The 24,208-nt window shown below is 35.0% G+C and overlaps 1 protein-coding gene and 1 long non-coding RNA gene across 2 annotated transcripts in view; one reads left to right on the plus strand and one right to left on the minus strand.

Annotated features, from left to right (window-relative positions):
• LOC106882548 (low-density lipoprotein receptor-related protein 4) overlaps window positions 1–24,208 on the plus strand; it is a 461,294-nt gene that overhangs the window by 202,324 nt on the left and 234,762 nt on the right. Inside the window, exon 2 of the mRNA XM_052968692.1 lies at window positions 4,263–4,397. Coding sequence (XP_052824652.1) covers window positions 4,263–4,397 — 135 coding nt within the window. The remainder of the gene's footprint in view (window positions 1–4,262; window positions 4,398–24,208) is intronic.
• On the minus strand, window positions 17,125–23,170 carry LOC128248130 (uncharacterized). The gene is made up of 4 exons (XR_008264405.1): window positions 22,929–23,170; window positions 22,268–22,383; window positions 20,011–20,296; window positions 17,125–18,969 (listed from the first exon to the last, which is right to left on the minus strand). It is a non-coding gene; the product is annotated as an uncharacterized LOC128248130 (long non-coding RNA).

The raw sequence follows: 24,208 nt of genomic DNA on the forward strand, positions 1-24,208 counted from the left end.
TTAAAGATGGATTAATCCTTACAAATGAGAAAATGTTGTTAAATTAAAAGACTTGCTTTAAAAAAGAAAACAGAAAAGAAAAGAAAATATTATGCTTTAGCTAGAAGGTAAACATTTTGGCACTGCACTAATTGTTCTTGTTAGCTGTGAAGATTCTAATTTCTAACCTGTCAGCATGACTTAACTTGGAAGATGCATTTGAAAGAAGGTGAATCCAGTTTTTTTTTGCTCACAGCTGAATTTAATTACTTTAATTATTTGTGATTTTGGAAACTAATGACCTTTTGCGCTTGAAGACCGTTTATTTATCTTTATTATCATTTCTTTTTGGGTTATATTTCAGTTTATTTGAAATGCACATGCATACAAATGCTCTCTCTGTCTCTCTCTCTCTCTCTCTCTCTCTTTCCCTCTCTCACACACAATAAACAGGCATATACTTCACACACACGGTCACTATACACAATCACTATACTAGCTTCACTGCATTCACCTAAGTCAATGAATGAGTCAGTCTCTACTTGGTTGCTTCATGTGCTACAAAATAGCAACCAAATTTTCCTCATATTGCACCCTATTACCTTAAACTAGATGAGATGTTCATGGTTGGAATGCCTTTTACAATATGTTTACTCAATCAAGTCTGATCTGGGACTAAACCCCCTCACACAGTCATTTCACTCACTTTTGAATCAAGAATGATAGCAAGGAAGCTTGTGTGAATGAATGAGTGTGTGTATGTGTGTGCATAAAGAGGGAGAGAGATTTGAGTGTGTTTGTGCATGTTTATACACATACAAAGTGACTGATGCTTATTTTCTTGGGCCCCAGGAAGAATAAAAATGTAGCAGACTTCATTGAGATTTCAACTTGGAAATACACAGAGATGAAACTGACGTTCTATTGTCTTAGCCATATTCTCCTGCTTAAATATGGATCTTTTTTTTTTTTTTGAAAAGCTCGTGGAATGTATAGTTCGTCCAATTGATCCCACTTCCTTACTTATATCACCCATGGAATGAAATGCAAAGGCCTGACCCTCTTGAGATTTGAACTCAGATCATAGAGGGACAAATCTGAATAAATACTTCAAGAAAATTTTGCCAGCATGCTAGACTCTTCTGCTATCACTGCTAGATAGCAATTCTTAATTTGCTAAGCTCTATGTTAGCTCTGACTGAGCAGATTAAAGACACTCCAACCATGACCTTTCCATCTTTTTAGGGTGATGGTATTATATTATCTTGCTCCATATTTTAACATATACGTAAACTGAGCTCCCCATCACCACTACCACATTCCCTCTCTATGGTTCATTTTCCCTCTGTATTTCAGAAAAGAGCTAGTTGAGGTATCTAAGATTACATTATCCAATGTACCCGTCTCCCTGGGAAATTTGGCTGCTATTTCTAGCAGGTCAAGCAACACAGTTGCTCCATTATTTTGATATATATGTAAATTGAAACTCCCCTCCCCCATCATCACTACTATATTCCCTCTCTACTGCTCATTTTTCTCCACTGTATTTCAGAGAGGGTCCAGTTAATATTATTAGCCAGGTTGTAATGAAAGCATGTGACCATATTTTGTAGCTTGCAGAGAGATGTGAGAAAATAGATGAGATTTTTGTAAGTGAAGACATTATTGCTTGTGAGAGTTCTTTCAGTTAGCATTAGAAATTGTGACCTTGGCATTAATGATAGTATGAATATGAACCACAGATAGTCTGGCCAGGTGATATGTGGTTTGTGCATGTGTTTGTCACCTTTGCAATGATATTTGTTTTGATTGGGTTGTCACAAGCTCTGGGTGGTATACATCCTTACTTCATGAATAACTACATCTCTTTTTACTTTACTGTATCCTATATAACTTTTTTCAAATCTATAACCTACCTTACTATGGAATTTGTGTGTGTGTGCATTCCCTTGTCTTGATAGTTGTAAATATCACTGTTATACAAGTGATGTTGTTCATTTCTAGCCTTCTGGCAAAAACATGTCTAGCCATGTGAAATATAACTCTACTTGGGAGCAAGTAATAGTTGGTGACAGTAAGGATATCTGGCCTTAGAAGAATCAGCCATAAGAAATTCCATCTGACCTATGCAAGCATGGGAAAGTGGACAGTAAACAGTGATGAAGATATTCATAATTTTATTCATTCACTCTGTAAAGTGCTCTGATTTCTGTAGCCACACTCTTGCAGCAACAACATCTATTTGAATTGAATTCTACCAAACTATAGTACTTGATGTATCAGATTTCTCAATTACAATTCTCCTTTAAGTTTAAATTTCAAAATTGGATTGATGAAAAATTACACAGATTGAAATACGTGAATGCAACTGCAATATTAGAACATTGAACAAATACGAAATAGATTAACTGCATATAATTCTAATTGTAATTGAATATATCGATGACTTGTTTTTCAGATGGTTCTTTGACTTTTGTTCACATGTAGCCATTTGCCACTTACTACCAATGTTATTTTATCATGGAGATAATGAAGAACCTGTAATGAATGCATGTAACTCCCAAAAAAAAAAAAAATTTTCTATTAAATAGCTTTCTGTGAAAAGGTAAATCTAGTTTTACTGTTGCTGTTTTCACACACATGCACACTCGCATGTATGTATGCCTATATATATATAGAGAGAGAGAGAGAGAGAGAGAGAGAGACAGACAGACAGAGATAACACAACTGTGTTTGAGCTTGATCTTTGTTAATGATTTTTATTAGTTTTAAAGAGAAACATTGTTGATATTTGTGAGTGCAGAGAGAGAGAGAGAAAGAAAGATGGAGAGAGAGAGGTATATGTACTTAACACATGTGGAGAGTTTAAACAATTATATTAAAATCTTACTCAGCATTGTTTAATTTACTTCCATAAATTCTAAAAGCTTGTCTGATTGTTTGGATGCTTAATATTGAGTGGTAAGGCAGTCATGGCTTCTAAATAAGGTTAAGTGACATTGGCAGAAGACTGAGGCTCATTCTCATTAGCTTGTTTGAAGCATGTGGTGGAATCCGTATCTTAACAAATGTCAATAGCTGCTAGATGGCAGGTAGTGGTAGCATAAGAAATAGCTTCCTTGTTTTCATTAGAATGTCCAATGCAATATAAATTTCAGTTACTTTTTGTAGGATGTCATTAACAGATAATGGCTTAAAATTAGTTGATGAAGATTTCTACAGATGTCAGAACTATAACAGTTTTGATTTCCTTACTAAGGAACATAACTGGTTGTTGGAATATGCTCAGTTTCTTGTAGGGACAACATCAATAGTTTTGCACTCAGGATAAGAAGGTCCTTGATGGAAATGTTCCATGTTAGAGGATATTTCTCTGATTCTGAAGTTTCCAGATCAAATGGGACAAGGATGTGGAATTTTCCCTTTCCCTGGAGGCAGAGTATATATATGTTAAGTGTACCTTCCCTTGGAGTCATTGACTGTAAGCTCTGTGTAGTTCTTTGGGATACCATCAAATTTACTCCTATCTAAGCCATGTTAACATGGTAAAACAGTTGTTCAATGAAACAAGTCAATGAAGGAATGGCTGCATGGTTAAGAAGCTTGCTTTGTGACCGTGTGGTTTCAAGTTCAGTTCCAGTGTGCAGTGCACCTTGGGCAAGTGTTTTCTACTATAGCTCCAGGCTGATCAGAGCCTTGTGAGTGTGGCAAAATCTGTGTGGAAGCCTGTTGTGTGTGTGTGTGTGTGTGTGTTTGTGTGTGTGTGTGTGTGTGTGTTTGTGTGTGTGTGTGTGTGTGTGTGTTAGTTCTTCACCATTGCTTGACAGCTGTTGCCGATTTGTTTATATCCTCATAATTTAGGGTTTTTTGGCAGAAGAGACTCATTGGACTCATAGTAGATTTAAAACAAATACTAGGATCAATTTGTTCTCTGAAACCATTGAAAGTAGTGTCCCAGCATGGCCATGGTCAAATGACTAAAACAAGTAAAAAATAAAAGAACACACACACATATATATTTATTTATTTATTTATGTGTTTCAGCCAAGTGGCTGCGGTCATGCTGGTGCACCACCGTGGCATATATGTGACATATGAATAAAAATCTGTAAATATACAACCATCCAGACATCTGAATACCTGATTATTATTTTTTCTAATATATATATATATGTGTGTGTGTGTTTATGTTGTCATGTGTGTTTGTTTTACATACACAAATATATTTGTATTAATTCGCTTGCATTTTATTTGTACTTACTTTCATTTTCTTTCTCTTACAGTTCTCACTGCCACCGACTGTCAGTGTTCGGAGAGTATGTTTAGCTGTGGTGATAGCAAATGTACATGCATTCCAGTAGCTTTGGTGTGCGATAAAGATTACGATTGTGCCAACAAGAATGACGAGAAACATTGCAGTAGGTAATTTTTTTTCAGTATGACTGTAATCACAAAGTGATTTATTTTTTCTTACTTATACCACACACATAGTAATTTGCATGTTTCTTTTGCACAAAAATAATTCAAATTTTTTTTCTCTTTAATAATACATTTATATCACTTAAAATAAATTGTTTTCTCTATTTATGAAAGTTCATAAAATTGGTGCTTGTCTTTTGATTTTCTTTGTGTAACCTTTTTGTGACTGTTTCTAACAAAATATACAAACAATCTAAATGCATGAATTATCTGTCTATCTATCTATATATATATTTTTTCTTTTGGTGATGCATGAATTTTATAAACTTTTGAAAAAAATGTGACAATCTATTTTGGAACTGTGGATCTAACAGTATGTAAAGCTGTAAATAATTGCATGTAAAAATGGGGTTGAAAAACTTCCTTTTTGGATTTTAAAAAAAAATAAAAGTTGACGGTTACCCGTAGGACTTGGACCTGCAGATATGATGAGTGTTCTACTAATGGAGCAAACCAATCTTTCGAATTCCTTTGTTCATTTTAAAAACTTTATTCTTACTGGCAATAATCGTATATTGATGTCATATGAATTTTATAAACTTTCAAAAAATCCTGAAATATTTCTTTTTGAAGCACATGATGGCATATAAATATTGGGTTGAAAAATCCTTTTGAATAATAGAAAAAAGAAGTTGAAGACTTTTTTTTTAAATAATCAAAAATATGAAAAGATTGAGTGTAGTATTATTTAACTTTTCTTGATGGTGTTTGGAACACAACAAAGGTGTCTCATGAAATTATATATTTAAAGTTAAATATTAAACTTTTGCCAGATTTAGGTACCCTAGACTCGTATATCATGATGGTACCCCTACCACTACATCAGAAGTTGAGGGCAGCAAGATAAAGAAACTAAAATATCTCACAATTTTTTTTAAAGATATTTACCTCCAAAGAATAAAAGTATACAACATTGGTTGTTACTAAATATTTTATATTTCTAAGAATTTTTTTCTTTTTCTTTTTTTTTTGTAAACAAGGTGCAGGTGTGGCTGTGTGGTAAGAAGCTTACTTCCCCTTTATGTTTAGCCCCTTGTGGGCAATAATGAAATAAGAAGCTTACTTCCCAACCATGTGATTGTGGGTTCAGTCTCACTGTGTAACGCTTTGGGAAAGTGTCTTTTACTATATCCTCGGGCTGATCAAAGCCTTGTGAGTAGAATTAGTTGACGGAAACTGAAAGAAGCCTGTCATATGTGTTTGTGTTTGTCACTTGCCATTGCTTGCAATTGCTGTTGGTCTGTTTACATCCCTGTAACGTAGCAGTTTAGCAAAATAGACTGATAAAATAAATTCTGGGCTTAAAAAAAAATCCTGGGGTTGATTTGTTCCAGTAAAACCTTTCAAGATAGTGTCCCAGCACAGCCACAGTCGGATGACTGAAACAAGTAAAGGATAAAAGATAAAGCTCGCATGATTAAGTAATTTTTTGTAAATAAAGAATGCATTATTAACCCTTTAACAGCAAATTTAAATTTTATGGTTATTTCAGTAATTGTGTTAGATATCTACAAAAGAGAGTAAAAAAAAAAGAATGAATTAGTATTTTTAAGTTTGTTGAGTCACGTTGCCTCAATAAACTTGACAGTAGAAAATACTTGCAAACGTGACATTCCTAAACTGAACATAGATTGGTATATAAAACTACTTTTCGGTAGTTAAGAGTAATGAAATTTTGAGTGGTTATATCTGATTTCCAGAGTAGAAGGGTCAAAGTAATTTCCTACTGCTTATTTTGGCTTTGTATCATACAATCCTGTGTGGTCTTAAGTGGCCTGATTTCAAAAGGTATAAACAGATGAAAATTGGTTCCTCTATACAGGACAGTAATTTCTTGCATGAAGCAAAAACTCTGAGAAGATTTGGTGTCTTTTCTTCACAGTCTGTTATTGCTTTTATTTAACCCCAGGTCATGCTCATGAGTAGACACAACTGCGACTGGTCTTTTCAGTTTTAATGTTTTTTTTTAACGAATTGTGTATCTTAGACTGCAGTGTCCAATGTGTCCTTCCTTTTTTATGCTTTGATGGCAATTTGACTGCTATTTCTAGAATATCTATTGATTACAGAGAGCAGGGACTGGGAACCTTGTTAACAAGGATCAATTGAAAGTGCATAGCAACCTATGAGAATCTGTGCTGAAGAAAATAATGAATTTTTAATTTCACAAATTCATAGATTTACAATTTATATTAAATTGTTTTGTCTTGAGGCTTAAATCCTTTTGTTTTATGTATGTATTTATGTGTTTTGAAACACTGACAGTAGGCTGTTTCAGTGTTGAAAGTATAGATCTGCACTTCATTTGATCTGAGATACTTGAGATAAATATCATAATAAAAAGGATAACCAAAACTAATTCCTAACTCATCTTCTTTCAGTACCTTATTTAGTCAAGCATTTCATCTTTTACAACTTGACATACTAATAATCTTAATTCATTTATTTGTAAAAAAAACACTACAAGGGTGAGGGTTGTAAAGTTCCTGGCTTTGGGTAAAAGAAAATATAGGAAGATCAGTTAATTATGATTTTACTCAATGTATTCCCCCGTCTCAGATTCACGCATTTATTGCAGCAGTCCTTCAGTTTTTCTAAGCCCTGTAAAAGAACTTGGAAGGTTGGGCCTCCAACCAGGCCTTTCACGATACCTTTAAAGCAAGAACTTTTCAGCACCTCTTCATATTTATCAATCAAGGAACTTGGCACATGCTACTGAAACATCCTTATCACCATTCTGATGGTTACACAAATTCTTCCCTCTCCAGTATAACTTTTTATTGTTTTGTTTCAAAGGGATTTTAGATTTGTATATCATCAAAGAGAGCCTTGAAAATCCTTTTCAGGTCTATGTTAGTTATCAGATTTGTGTAATTTCTTTCTTTTTTTTCTTTAATTATTTTTGGCCTTGATAAAGCTTTTGCTAAATTAGAAATGTGGGTTAAATATTTCGGTTGCTGTATATCACATTTTGTTAAATCTCTTCAGGTTCAACCCTTTAGCATTTCAACGAGTTATATCCAGCCAAAAATATTCTAACTGCTTTATGTTCAAACTGACCCAATCCAGCCTTTCAGACTTACCCTATAATGTCATTCTAGAATATAAATGATCACATGCTGAAGGGATAACCCTTTGGCATTCAAACAAGCCATATCAGGCTCAAATATTCTACCTGTTTTATGTTTATATTGGTCTTTTCTGTCCTTGTCAAAGTCTCAAAACTACAAGATAATGCATGATTAATTCAAAACAATGTGAATAAATAAGCATTAGATTTGATAGAGTAATCTGAATGCTAAAGGTTTAAAAGCTCTCTCTGGTTTTTGTAAGGACTGTTCAGAAGAGACTTATAGTTTTTTATCTTTTACTTTTACAAGACTGTGGCCATACTGGGGCACTACCTTGAAGAATTTCAGTTGAATGAATTGATCCCAGTGCTTATTATTTTATGTAATTCCTGGTACTTATTCTATTGGCATCTTTTACCTAACTGCTAAGTTATGGGGACATAAACACACCAACACTAGTTGTTGAGCAGTGGTGGTGGACAAACACATATACAACAGACTTCTTTCAGTTTCCATCTGCCAAATCGATTCACAAGCCTTTGAGCAGCTCAAGGCTATAAGCAGAAGACACTTGCCAAGGTGGGACTGAACATGGAACCATGTGGTTGGGGAGCCATCCATTGCCCATTTGCAGTTTTTCAATCATAATATTGTTAAAAGCAATGCATAACTAAATTGGCTGTTTGTCCGTTCACATTTTCAATTCTCTTAAAAACACATTTGCTGAATGAGAAGCAAAGTTGTGAATCACTTTTTGTCAGGTGACATGTATAGACAACACTGTTTTCTACAACACTCTCTCAACGTTTTGCTTTATAAACACACAAATATGTATGATAGCATTCCATACCTTATATTTTCTTATAAACCTTATTTTTATTAGTTTTATTAGCTGCTATATTTCTCTGTGTTGTCCATTTTCAACCTATATTTCACTACTTTTGAAAGCACATGTACTGTTTAACATGGTTTCAATCTCACTGTATGACACCTTGGGCAAGTATCTTCTACTATAGCCCCTGACTGACCAAAGCCTTGTGAGTAGATCTGTTTGACGGAAACCGAATGAAGCCTACTTTGTGTGTATGTGTGCGTGCACATGTGCATGCATGCACACACATATATGTAGTTTAGTGTTCCATTAGGGTAAGATCAACAAAAAGATGCTTCATTCAGTGAGAGATTAATATGATTTAATGTACACTGTATAAAAATACAAGCTACTAATACTTTCTTACTTTGGAGCATGGAGACATGGGTCTAAGTAGGTTTTTATAATATGCCTTGTTCCTTCAAGCAATCTGCAGGCTCCGAGCATATGATCTATTCTATTTGCAAATCAGGATGCTGGTACAAGAGAAAACAAAAACAAAAACGTATACTCTTTACTCTTTTACTTGTTTCAGTCATTTGACTGCTGCCATGCTGGAGCACCGCCTTTAGTCGAGAAAATCGACCCTAGGACTTATTCTTTGGAAGCCTAGTACTTATTCTTTCGGTCTCTTTTTGCCGAACCGCTAAGTTGCGGGGACGTAAACACACCAGTATCGGTTGTCAAGCGATGGTGGGGGCACAAACACAGACACACAAACATACACATATATACGACGGGCTTCTTTCAGTTTCCGCCTACCAAATTCACTCACAAGGCTTTGGTCGGCCCGAGGCTATAGTAGAAGACACTTGCCCAAGGTGCCACACAGTGGGACTGAACCCAGAACCATGTGTTTGGTAAGCAAGCTACTTACCACACAGCCAAAAAAGTGGAAGGGTGTATAAAAATGGGAAAAGAAAAGAATGTTAGTAATGTCCCATTTGACTGTAAAGCCATTATTAAACTAGTTGTTGTAGAACCATTCAATGGAGAGGGGTCCAAACTCTGTGAGACAGCTGCTGAATCTGGAAAGGATGGTGTCCTCCAGTTCACCAAAAGAAATGGTTCCATATGTTTGCATTTGCTGGAAAATTCTGAGAAAAAGCGAGGCAGAAAAGGAAAATTGAAGAAATTGTGTGTTTGTGTTTGCCTGTTCCCAATCCACCATGAAGCCATGTTTGGTTAAGGAGAAATGTTAACTTGGTTGGAAACAGGTGACGATAGGCAACAGGAAGGGCATGTGGTTGTAAGAATCTGCTGCAGTGAATTTTGTCTAATACATGTAAGTGGAAAAGTGAATGTTAAAATGATGATGATAATAATGATTTGATATATATATATATATATATATATATATATATATATATATATATATATATATATATAGTCATTTATTCATTCCTTCATGATACTACAAGAGGTAAAATATTTACTCTGAATATTGCATCTTGAAAGGAGATTAAAAGATAGAATAATTTTGTGACTGAAAAAGAAAAAGGAAACAAGAGGGAAAAGTAATATTGTATGTAACATGCAGTGAATCTATTGTAGTGTTAAAGGAATATAATATACATAAGCATTACAAAATAAAGCTGTCATCTCACTCTTCTCATCTAGCAGGGAAGCTATATCATTAAAAACATGAAGGCTTGAAGCAAAGTATTTTAAAACAGTTGTTTTTTACTTGTATAAGTGCTAATAATGAACCTGTAACTAAAGCTTGTTTGGAGTGGCTTATTTGTTAGTTAAGAAAAGAAAACAATATACTGATGGTGAATTAATTAAACTATATATGATAGCAACAACAGAAGTATGTTCATGGGGTGGGTGGGTGGAAAGATTTATTCCAGAATATTAGTCTTTCTGCAAAAAGCAGTAACTAGGAGAGTCAAAGACACAGGAGACAACATCCTGTGCTAATTAAACAATAAAACATAAGATGTCCAGTGGCTTTGTCTGGTTCTTGATGAATCAACAGATGTGTTTGACAATTCAGTACTGCCTTTGTTCATTTGGGGAATTAATGTTAACTTTGAAGTGACGGAAGAACTAGCTTCGGTGAGCAGCAGGCATCAAGGAACTTACTGGTGAAAATATTTTCAAAAAAGTGGAGAAAACATTTGACTGATATAATTTGGTCTGGAAACATATCAAAGTTATAATAACTGATAGTTGGGGTAAAAAAAAAAATGCATAGAAAAAGATTGTATTTAACAAATTTACAAAGCTTGCAACGGTGAGGTATGTCTACACTTTTAGTTTTTGTAGTGTTTTACAGCATCTTTTATCAGCAGACACTTTATGGAAAGCATTTAGTTATCTCATGTGTGATGTAACCAGTCGTATCAACAATGAATTTTATTTGATTGAATGTTCTCAGTTATTGCCAGTTTTGAAAAATTTTGTGAAGAAATAAAAGTTGAATATTATGTCTTGCCATGCCACATTCCGTTGTAATATGGTTTAGCTGTGGTGAAGTTATCTCTAATTTTTTTGATCTTCAGATTGAAGTTAACATTAAACATATTTTTTGTTTTTATTCTTTTAATGAGAAATATTTTTTCTCAGCCAATCTCAATGGTGAATGATTGTGTAAAATGTCTTTCTGAGCTACCATAACAACATAATCTCAACAACTTCAATCTTAGATACAAAACAATTCAGAACTTATATAAGACATACTCTGCTGTGAAAGCTTTCCAACATAAGTTAACCCTTGTTTTTCATTCCCAGCAAAGTTGAATAACTTCATCTATAATTTCTGTTATGAAAAAATACAACTATGGAGCAAATTTTTAATTTCCTTTCAAATTTGCTCAAGACATTCTTACTAGTCTGAAGTTAGTTTCAACAGTGTAGTTTTTAGGTTAGAATGAAAATGTAAAAGAATTTTAAATCTTTCAAAATACATTTGATTGCATTATTGAGGAACTTCTGTCAGATTTTAAACAAGAAGTCATTGGCCTGCAGTCTACTGATATGTTGGGAAACCAGTTCAAAAGAAGGAAAACTTGATTGACTTTTTTTATAAATATGTCTCAGACGAAGGATGTTCTTCTTTTAAATCTGTTGCTTGGCATAATAACATTTGGCATAGCCTATTTATGTGGTGAAAACATTTGATTAAATTTATGTATTGGTCCATGTTCACTGATTACCAATTGCAATCAGGTTTGAATACAGAAACCACATTTTGATATATTATTCCTTATAACTTCAAAAAAAAAAAAAAAAAAAATAATAATAATAGCTTGATAGTAAGTAGAAGGTTCATGTAGGTATGTATATTTCTAAAATGAAAAACATCAAATTGAAGAAAAAAAGGGAAGGAGAGAAAAAAAAATGCTCTTTCTGTTGCCTAATATGATCAGGTTTTCACTCTTTTATTTAGCTTGGTCTTCAAAACAAAATATTTCCAATCTTGCTTGACAGAGAATATTTCTATATAGAAGTTTCTGGTCGATATATTTTTCATAGGGTTATTTTGGTTTATAGGACCTTTTGGTTAACAACTGAAACCAATGAGATTAAAGCATTTGAACCATGGTTCCTAAAGTCTCAAAACTGTTTGAATCTTTGATATGAGTTGCATCACAGATATTAAAAAAAATTTTCTGCTTTTCTTCGTATATCTAAGGTAGCACCTTTGGTAAGTGTCTTCTTGGGATGATCAGTCTTGTGAGTGGAGTTGGTAGACAGAAACTGGAAGGAGCCCATTTTGTGTGTGTGTGTGTGTACATATCCTTGTTTTGACAGCGCATGATAGTTGCAAACAAACATCATCCTGTAAGCAATGTTGTTTATTTTTAGTCTTCCATGAAATATATCTGGCCAGGGACAAAAACTACCTTGCTTGGAAATAGGTGAGAGTTGGTGACAGAAAAGGCATCTGGCCATAGAAAATTTGCCAATATAAACTTCATATGAGATCTAAACAAGCATGGAAAAGTATGTGATAAAATGATGATGATCATCATCATGTTTTTTTGTTTTAGGATAGGGCTAATTAAGTTTTTGATTCAGTCAGATACAGTTTATTATCAGTGCTTAATTTCAACAATTTATTGCATCAAGTATACTACTTTTTGTGTGTCCTTTCATGCATTTCAACCAGACTCTAGATTGTTTATAGACAGCTTGATTGTTTGTTCCATCCATACCATTATTTATGCTTGTGGATACCGTTTCCTGTTTGCCTCTAACCTGTCAGCCACCGTTTACTTATAAACACACATATACTTCTTCCTGCTATACCTACCTCTGTAATTTCAATAAAGGCACTTCTGTTTATGGTATGATACTTACAATTATTGCCCAGCACTAGAAATTCCTTTTATACCTTCCTCTGTAATCTCAATGAAGGCAACTTCTGTTTATGATATGAATGTTACAGTTATTAGACAGCAGTAAGTTTTCAACAAACTAAATCTGTGACACAGTTTAGATTCTCAGTAGGAATCCTTCCAGTTCACTTATGTAACTTAAGCAATTCCCCTGGGAAAAGCATCGGTGTCATAATTTATCATTTCTTTTAATCCTCTAAATTTAAAGTAATGGCATTTGTTGTGTTAGATTAACTGCTGGTGTCATTTTCTTCCATAGCTTGCTGTTCTTGTTTTAAGTTCAAATTTCAACAAGGGCTGTAAATATAAGTACTTAGCATTTATTGGGTCAATGAATTGAATATTAATTCTTCCTTTTCTTAAATACTTGTCTAGTTTGTGAGAAATCATCATCATCACTACCACCACCACCATCATCATCATTGATAATATAAAATACCAGTTAAGCCCTCAGATCAATGTAACCATCTAACTCTCTCCCCTAAATTTATTAGCCATGTGCCAAAATTTAAAACAATTATTATTATTATTATTATTATTATTATTTCATCTGTTTTTATTTTCTGAGTTCAAATTCCGCCAAGGATGACTTTGTCTATCATTCTTTCAGGGTCGATAAATGAAGTACCGGTTGCATGCTGGGGCTGATGTAATCAGCTCACCCTCTCCCCTGAAATTTCAGGCCTTGGGCCTATAGTAGAAAGGATCATCATCATCATCATCATCAAAGCAGCAAGCTAGCAAAATCGTGCATAGTGGCATTTCATCTGTTTTTATATTCTGAGTTCAAATTCCGCCTATCATCCTTTTGGGGTTGATAAAATAGGTACCAGTTGAATACTGGGGTCTATTTATTCAAATGAGCCCCTTTCTTCAACTTGCTGATATTGAGCCAAAATTTGAAACATTATTATTATTATCATCATAAATATGGAAAACATTATTGATATTATTAGAATTATATGGAAGTTTGTGTGTGTGAGAGAGAGAGAGTGTGAAATTTGGTTCTGCTTGTCTTCATTAACACAGTCTGTACAAAAAACAGCGACACTATTTACGGTTTCCTATAAAGTTGAAGTCCCCTCAATCAGTGGACATGTGATGTCCAGGGCAACAAAAAATATTTGAAAAATAAGTAGGAGTTGGCAACAAGAAGAACATTTGGTCATAGAAAATCTGCCTCAATAAACTTTGTCCGATCCCTGCCGTCCAGGAAAAATGGGCTTAAAAACAACAATGGTGATGATCTTTTTATTTTCTTTTATCTCTTACTAGTCTCAATTATTGGACTGCTGCTATATTGCGGCACTACCTTAGAGGGGTTTTAGGCAAACAGATTGACCCCTATACTTTTTTTTTTTAAGCTTGATACTTATTCTGTCAGTTTCATTTGCTGAACTGTGGAGGCGCAATGGCCCAGTGGTTAGGGCAGCAAACTCGCGGTCATAAGATTGCGGTTTCGATTCCCAGACCGGGCGTCGTGAGTGTTTATTGAGCGAAAAAAACCTAAAGCTCCACGAGGCTCCGGCAGGGGATGGTGGCGAACCCTGCTGTACTCTTTCACCACAACTTTCTCTCACTCTTACTTCCTATTTCTGCTGTACCTGTAATTCAAAGGGTCAGCCTTGTCACAGTGTGTCACGCTGAATGTCCCCTGAGAACTATGTTAAGGGTACACGTGTCTGTGGAGTGCTCAGCCACTTGCACATTAATTTCATGAGCAGGCTGTTCCGTTGATCGGATCAACTGGAACCCTCGACGGAGTGCCAACAACAACATTTGCTGAACCACAAAGTTAAGAGTGCATAGACAAGCCAATACTGGTTGACAAGAAATGAAGTGGGATGGGGTGGCGAACAATGAAACATACACCCATGCACGCACACATACACACACACACATATACACACAAAGGAGTGCTGAAAAGTTCCTGGTTTTGGGTAAAAGAAACTACCGAAGGATCAGTTAATTATGATTATATTCAATGTATTCCCCTTTCAGATTCACACACTTATTGCTGTGGTCCTTCAGCTGTTCTAAGCCCTGTAAAAGAACTTTGAAGGTCGGGCCTTCAAGCAGGTCCATCGCAATACTCTTAAAGCCAGGAACTTTTCAGCACCAATAAGTACAGATGGTGTACCAAGGACCACAGGCATTCTTCCTTTTTTTTTTCCAAAAGTATATATAAGACTTGTCTCCTGTTTCTAAAGGCTTTTTTTTTTAATTCAAAGAACGCACACAAAAGATCCTTGGAATGTGTGCAAGAAACAAAAATCTTAATCTATTGGTTGTAATGTCATAAACAAGACAGTCTTCATTAAATGCATCTGAGGTGAAATAGGATAGGGGTTAACCTACTAGAGCCCATCCTGACCAGCCAGACATCGTTCCCTCTCAGATTCACATACTTATTGCAGCAGTCTTTCAGTTTTTCTAAGCCTTGTAAAAGAACTTGGAAGGTTGAGTCTCCAACGAGGCCTTTCGTGATACCCTTAAAGCCAGGAACTTTTCACCATCTCATATATCCCACTGTATCAACCAGCCTATCAAATGTTGTTATACACCACTGGTCACAATGCACTTCACATTCAGCTTTCAGATGGTACCACCCTGCTGGCTAGTGGGTGCATGTTACATTACTTTTGAACAGAATAACTGTCCATTGCAAGGTTATCTCCAGCTGTGCTGACTGTGAAATGAAGTGTTTAGCTGAATAAAATGTCACACAGCTAGTCTGGGGATTGAAACTATGAGCTTGTGCTTGTGAGTACAACACCTGAACCACTAGTTCATGTATCATTACATACACACACAGTGGTCCTCCACACAGTTTCTGTTTGTCACATTCATTCACAATGCATTGACCAGCCTGAGGCTATAGTTGAAGACATTTTCCCAAAGTACCATGCTGTGGGACTGAACCCAAAACCACATGTTTTCAAAGTGAGCTTCTTAATCACACAGCCATACCCATCATTTAGTTATCTAAGACAGCAAACTGGCAAAATTGTTAGCACACTGGGCAAAATGTTTAGCGGCATTTTGCCGGTCTTCATGTTCTGAGTTCAAATGCCACTAAGGTCAACTTTTCATCCTTTCGGAATTGATAAAATAGGTACCAATTGGACACAGGGGTCGATCTCATTGATTTACTCCATTCCTTGTAACTGCTGGCCTTGTGACAAAATTTGAAACCATTACTAACAGTCCTTGTTTTTTGTTTGTTTTTTCCTAATATATTCCCATATTTTTTAGAGAGTGTTAATGTGTTTATGAATGTGTGTGTGTGTGGTAAGTGTATTTTTTTTATTTGATTAAGATTTATAGGGTGGAGGAAGAAAAGTAATTTATTTTCATTTGAACATTCTTTGTTGAAAATATCATTCTGAATGTATTTTAGTTTGCGTGTTTTAGTTTCACTTGAGAATTTAGTTAGAAAGTAGCAATTACAAGAACATAGATGCAACACGTGGTCTTAAAAACAAATTAATAGAGGACTTCCTTAAAAAAAAAACCAAAACGAACAAAACAAATAAAAAGTATTAGAAACATATTCTCAAACTTACATTATGATTTTGTTTATATAGTTAAATTCTATGTAGTTTCATAGTTAAATCATCATTTAAAAATAGAGACCAAGTCTGATCATTCATCTCCTAACACTTATCTGTGATAGTCGGTTAACATTTTCACAAATTGCATTTGTGGAAACCTAATCATTTAACTATAAAACTGCTCTAATCATTTATCTCCCTGCCACTTATCTTCGATGGCTGGTTAACATTTTCGCAAATAGCAGATTTTCTTAAATACTTATTTCTTAATAGTATTTGAGTTTTGGGGTTTTTTTTTTTTCTTCCTTCAATTAGTATTTACGTATATGATGTTGATATACAAATACATACATACGTACATGCATGCAACAATTCACACACACTGATGTGTAAATAATGATATACATGGCTTAATGCACATATACATAATTTTTTTGTATGCTTATGTTCTAATATGTGCTTGCACACTTAACCATATTATCCTGCATAGCATCTGCACACACACACACTCTTACACATATCTATCTATATATTTTTTTATATATACACAAACACGTATCAATAGCCCTCTCTCTCTCATATGTGTATATGTATACATGTACATGTGCACACAATTTCTTCTTCAGCAAATTGATATTAGAAAAAGCTGTATAAAATCTTTCTTGTTTTACTTTTTACTTCTATTTCAAGATATAATCTAGATGAAATTTTTTTATTTGTATACTAGTTTATGTCTGTCCATTCTCTGTGCATTAAATAATAAAGAAACAATATATATATTTCAACCAAATCTCCAAATGGATATTCTTTATTATTGTAGAATTTTAACTTGTGTTTTCTCCTGGGATTGACTTATTTAGTGTTTGCCTTATTTTCATATTGTGGAGAAAATACTGAATATGTGATGTATTTAGTTTAACTCTTTAGGATTTAGACTGCTCCATCAAATGTAATGCTTATTTATTCACATTGTTTTTAATTGATCATGCATATCTTGTAGCTTTGAGATTTAGATAAGCTAATTATTTATTTTTAGAATGATATTGTAGTGAAGGTTTGGAAGGCCAGATACGACCAGTTCAAGTGCTAAAGGGTTAAAGCAGCCATATCTTTTTTTAAATATTCTACCTGTTTTATATTTAGACCCCCCAGATCTGGCTTTTCGTACCTACCCTGCAATGTCATTCTAAAAAATAAACAATCACATCATTGAAATCTCAAAAGTTATGAGATAATCATCTTCATCATCATCGTCCTTTAGCGCAGGCTTCTTTCAGTTTCCGTCTACCAAATCCACTCACAAGGCTTTGGTCGGCCCGAGGCTATAGTAGAAGACACTTGCCTAAGGTGCCACACAGTGGGACTGAACCCGGAATCATGTGGTTGGTAAGCAAGCTACTCCTATCTTTTTTTTTTCTTTTTGAAAATAACATATTCTAGGTGAATGTCTTGTCCATCATTTTCAGTTGTTGATGTAAGGTTATTTTGGCCATCATCACCACCACTGCATTTCTAGTTTATCGCCAGAGTTGTGTAGCTTTAGATTTCTTGTCTATTGCTGCTGTTGCTGGATTTTAACTTCTACAAATATGCAATACAGCTGGAGTGATGCATTAGCCTTATTGAAGATAACCAGAAAGAGACCATCAAGTAAAAGTAAAGGCAATAGTGTGAAAGGCACTCATAAAAAGCAGTACATTAAATGTTAAACTTGATGCTTTACAAAGGTTTGATGTGGAAGAAGGACTCTGCCATACTGCAAAAACATTAATGCTTGCAACATGTGCTATGGGAGCAATGTGACAATTTCGTTAAGTTCTTAAGCTGCTACTCCATTAACTGCTCCGATATTGCTTTTTCATAGATCTCATGTGATGTGATGCTTAGTATGCAGCAGAACCTTAGTGAGTGGATTAACAATCAAACTGGACCTAATGGGCCAAACATGATGGTCATTGAAATGATAACTAAATGTTTATTCTTCTTTATTCCCTAATATATTTTTTCACCGTTTGTGTTTGAAAAATGGTTATTTCCATGCAATAAAGGTGGTTCCTTGTTGTTTTTGTTTCCCACCTCAAAAAATTCTGCTCAACTGTATCTCAGTTTATTGTTTGGAAGTAAATGGAAAAATAGATTTTTGCATTATGGAATTTCATGTTTAGAAAAGCTTGAGACAAAAATGTGGGTTAATATACTGCTGTATGTTAAGCCCACTCTTTACTATAAATATTTGTTTTGTGTATTTTTTGTACTTAAAATTTGCAAACACATGGCACCACTTGTTTCTTCTGTTTCATTTAAATTTTGACATTAGCCAAGTACTCTACTTCTTCTGCTACATAATCATTTTGATTATGAGTTCATAATAATCTTACCCATGTTTGTAACCCTTTCATGAACATATTGTCAGTCAAATATTCAGCCTGTGTTGTAATTAAATTTGAAGTAATCAAGAATTTGGAAGAAATTTAATAAAATAAATTGAGTTTTTTCTCATTATTACTCATGTATTTTAAAATATTACTGAACAAAAGGCTCTTAGATTAAATTATGATGGAAAGCTTTAAATTTAAATATTAATTCATTAAAAAACAACAACAAAATAAACGAGGTTTTCTATCATAGAACCAATGGTAGTCGCAGGCAAGTTGGTATCAAAAAGGATTCTGAAATTAGAAACCATATTAATCTTAACAGTATGATTCAACAGATTGTATAATTTATTTTGATTACTAAAGATGATGATGATGGCGATGCTGATGATGATAATTGCCTGCCAATAAGCAACATTAATTTGGCATTAGAGGTATTTAAAATCTAATACTACTACTTTGCAATTTCTAAGTGTTGCCAAAGTTAGCTGTGAATAATCGTTTATTTTAGGAATTGCGAGTAATGTGTGTACATTGCATTTTTAAAAGACAATCCATCATATCCTCAAATGTTTACACATAAAAATGGTAAATTTACAGGATGATTGTAGCTAAATCTAAAATTGTCCTGAACATTGCTGGCAACAAGAAACCGTCTGTTTTCTTTTTCATTTTTTTCCCTTCTTGTCTTTTCACTTCATGCACACACACTCACACAGAGGCTATTATTAATGTTATTATGAAGATCTTCATACATTCTGACAGCCTATAGGTTTCAGAATTTTCTGGATGGGGAAATAATTGTCCAAAATAATAATAATAATAATGATGATGATAATAATAGTAATACAAATAAATTGAAATAACACAAAATAAAATTGAAGTATGAATTTAAACCTAAAATTAATTGGAAGCGATGTTGACAGTTATCTTTTGATTGTTCCTCAATGGAGTCGTGTGTAACATAAACTGTATAAAATACTGCATAGCAGAAAGGGTTGGCTTTCAAACACCCACTCTCTCTTTCTCTTATAGAATAGCTGTATGTGCAGTCTAAAAATATCATTTATATATCAGCATCAAGTTATTGTAAACCTTTTCAAGACCGCAGGGCTGCGTAGTTAAGAAGTTTACTTTGTAATTGCATGGCATCTTGGGCAAGTGTCTTCTACTATGACCTTTTTTTTCTCTTTTTGCTGTATCTGGAGGAAAGGGATAAGACCATGGTTTTCATAAGTTCTCCTTGACCAATGAAATTTATGCTAAAGAAGGAGAGACAAGTGGGTCAAGAATGCCTAATTAGAAATAATAGTAATAATAATAAAAAGAAGTTACCTTCTTGAGTCATGCTGACTCATAAGAGCCGATTTCCTGGCTTTCATGGTGTATAAATTCCCCACCTGGATGGGATGCCAGTCTGTCGCTGGATTACTCATTTTTTGCCAGCTGAGGGAACTGGAGCAATGTGAAATGAAGTGTTTGGCTCAAAAACACAATACATTGCCCATCTGTCTTCGTGTTCTGAGTTCAAATACTGCCAAGGTTGACAGTTCTTTTCATCCTTTTGGGTGGGTGGGTGTCTCAATAAAACAAGCACCAGTTGAGTACTGAAATAGTTGGCCTTGTGCCAAAATTTGAAACCAAAGTATAATGTCAGAAATATACTACAGATTCATGACTAAGGATTGAAACCTTGGTCTTCATATTTGTTCTCTTCCTCTCTCTCTCTTCTCATCTTTCTCCCCCCCCCTTTACATCAGCTCTCTTATACTTCATTCCTTACTCTCTCTTACTTTATCCTCTTGCCCTTCCCTTGTCTCTCATTTAGTTTGTAGAATTGATGGCTGATATTCTTTCCCTGTTACTTTATCTCCCAAAAGGATAGTGTAATTATTGCATAGGTTGTTACTAGGCAGGAGTTGTATTAGACACACAAAACAACTAATTCTTCAAGTGATTCCCAAAGATCTAGTGATGGGTTATAGGATTCATCACTGCCATGAAAAAATGCCAAAAAACCTGTCACTGTCTGTTACAACGATAAATGTTCCAGGTGATCCGATTGATGGAACAGCTTGCTCATGAAATTAACCTGCAAGTGGCTGAGCACTCCACAGACACGTGTACCCTTAATGTAATTCGTAAGATTCAGCGTGACACAGAATGTGACAAGCCCGGTCCTTTGAAATACAGGTTCTACTCATTTTTGTCAGCTGAGTGGACTGGAGCAATGTGAAATAAAGTGTCTTGCTCAAGGACACAATGCGAGTCCTGGAATTGAACTTACAACCTTACAATCCTGAGCCGAATAGCCTAACCACTAAGCCATGCACCTTCACAATAACAAGGATAAAAGCAGAGGCTCTGCATCGGTAGTTCTCAATCATTTATGTTTTTATCAATGAACCTCTTTGGTTCCTATTTTACTCTGGTGGACCCTCATAGGATTTTTTAAACATCAAATAGCTACTATCTTTTGGTGAAAATAAGCAATTTATTGCTCATAGAGTTTAACGCAAAATTTTATATGGATCCCAGTTGAGAACCACAGCTCTACACGGTTGCATCCAATTTCCTTTGAATTGCAATCCTAGTCTTAAGAAAGAAAGGGCACATTACATAATATACTCCTATGTTTGTGTGTATATATATAGTCTTTTACCTTTTATTTTGCAACCATGCTGAGGTACCACATTGAAGGGTTTAGGCCTGGTGTTCTCAACCATTTTTTTTTTATCTAAGGACCCCTTCGATTACTATTTTATTCTAGTGGATCCCTATAATCATTCATTGTTTATTATTTTTTCTTTTTATTATTTTATTTGTTTCAATCATTTGACTGCAGCCATGCTGGAGCACCGTCTAAAAACTAGTTTTAACTTGTGTAGGTTGAACTATGTAAAATGTTAGAGAAAGAAACCTAGCTGTTTCTAGCTATACATACCAATACATACAATAGAATTTTTTCAGGGGCCGTTGGATCCCCAATTTACTGTTTTGCTGCATGAACCCCACAAAATTTTATATGGGCCCTCAGGGGCCATATGAACCCCGGTTGAGAACCACTGGTTTAGGTGAAGAAATCGACCCCGTACTTATTCTACCAGTCTTTTTTTTTACCTTATCGCTTAAGTTACAGGAACGTAAACGAACCACCACTGATTGTTAAGCAGTGTAGGGGGACGGACACACACGACGTGCTTCTTTCCGTTTTCGTCCACTAAATCTTTTCACTAGGCTTTGGTCAGCCCGAGGCTATAGTAGAAGACACTAGCCAAAGTGTCGCTCGATGAACTGAACCCACGACCACATAGTTTGGAAGTAAAGTTTATTAACAACAAAACCGCGCACATCCACCCTCCCACAAAAAAACCCCCATTACGTGGTAGGATTACTTTTGACCATTGCTCTCTCTACTCGACCAGAGTTATACAATGAACATCGGCAACTGCAAATCCAAGTTCCTTTATCTTTGTGAAATAAAAATTGATTGGATGTGTATGCAAACAAGTGTTTGTGTGCACACACTTGTGTGTATGTGTGTTTGTGAATGAGTTTAAACTTTATTTTATTGAAGTTAAAAATATAAAACCTGCTCTTTTCTCTCTCTCCCCCTCTTGTGCCTCGTTTTTCCTCGTCCTCCTCTTCCTTTATCCTAGTTTTGATGAGCAAACGATAGAAATAAGTCGGTGTTTGCGTAATATGTCACTTTGAAAAGAAAAAGAAAATGAAAAAAATAAATACACACACTACTGAATAAATATAAATAAAAACAGAAATGTCGATAAATGAAGAGAGAATTTCAAACATGTAGGAAAGAGAGAGAAAAAAAAAATCCCTCGAAATGTAAAAAAATCATTAAAAAACCATGATGTAAAATTAAGCACACATGCACGTAGACATATAGAGAGATGTTTATGAATAGACAGTCTCACATATTTACACGCTTACATACACATATAGTCTCACAGTCACACACCACAAACACATTCAAACTCATTCATTCACACACACACACCTCGTTTCGATTCCCCCTCCCCTCTAAAGACAACTATTGGCATCCAGTTGTGGTCTGAAGTCTTTTTGGGGGGATTTGCTGTTTTATTTCGTTATGTCATTTCTTTTTTTCTTTTTTTCCTTTTTCAAGAGAAAGACAGAAAAGAAGCCAGCCAATGTCCATTGTTGACAATAGTTCTTTCCCAAATCAACTATTTACGGTGAAACAAAATAAAGCTGGCATTTAACAAACAAACCTTCAGTTCGTTATAAAAACGTTTGTCAATTAATTTCATCAGCAGAGTTCGGTTCAGAGTTCTTGATTGACTTGCCGCCGTTTTACACAATGCAAGAAAAAACTCGAAACTTCATTCTTTTCACGTAATCCTCTTTCTGCTTTTGACTTGCTCTCTCTCTATCATCTCTCTCTCTCTCTCCCTTCCCTTCTCTCTATCATCTCTTGCCCCACTGCCTCTCTCTCCCTTCCCTTCTCTCTATCATATCTCTCTCTCTCTCTATCATCTCTCTCTGTTTCTCTCCCTTCCTCTATCTTCGCTCTATCATCTCTCTTTCTATCATCTCATTCTCTCTCTTCCCTTCCCTCTATTATCTCTTACCCTTCCTCAATCATCTCTCTTCTCCCTCTTACTCTTCCCTCTCTCTCTTCCCTTCTCCCTCTTACTCTTCCTTCTCTCTCTCTCTCTTCCCTTCCCTCTATTATCTCTTACCCTTCCTCAATCATCTCTCTTCTCCCTCTTACTCTTTCTCCTTCTAACCACCCCTCTTTTCCCCCTTCCTCTGTCATCTCTCTTCCCCCTCTTACTCTTCCCTATCTCTCTCTCTTCCCCCTCTTACTCTTCCCTATCTCTCTCTTCCCCCTCTTACTCTTCCCTATCTCTCTCTCTTCCCTTCCCTCTATTATCTCTTACCCTTCCTCTATCATCTCTCTTCTCCCTCTTATTCTTTCTCCTTCTAACCCACCCCTCTTTTCCCCCTCTCTCTAACTCTCCTTCATCTCTCTCCTTCTCTATCCCCTCTCTTTCTCATTCTGCCATGTTTTCATTTTATCTCACATACCTTTACTATTATACCCATTTCTCTTTATTCCTCCTCGTCTCAAGTCTTCACTATATCTTTTATATTCTTCCATAGTCTTTTTCCGCTTACTAACTTCCCTATATTATATCTCTGTTTCTCTCTCAAATTCGTAGTAGCTCTTAATAACACTCTCTTTCTCCTTCTCTTTCTCTCTTACATTTTAATATTTTCTCTTTCTCACACACACAGCCTCTTATCTCTCTCTCCCTCTCTTTCACTTTCTTGTGTAACCCTATTTCTTATTTCTCTTCTACACATTCTCCCTCCTTTCATTAACAACCCTCCTATTTTATTTCTCTCTTTCTCTCGTATTTAACTCTTATTCCTTATTTCTACTGACCCCCTTGTATTCTCCCCAATTTTTTTTTACTTTTATCCCTTATTCTTTTAAACATCATCCTTTATCACTTACGAATCTCTTATTTCTTCCCCCACCCTC

The sequence above is a fragment of the Octopus bimaculoides genome, chromosome 6, assembly GCF_001194135.2.
Source record: "Octopus bimaculoides isolate UCB-OBI-ISO-001 chromosome 6, ASM119413v2, whole genome shotgun sequence".
Taxonomy (NCBI): Eukaryota; Metazoa; Mollusca; class Cephalopoda; order Octopoda; family Octopodidae; genus Octopus; species Octopus bimaculoides.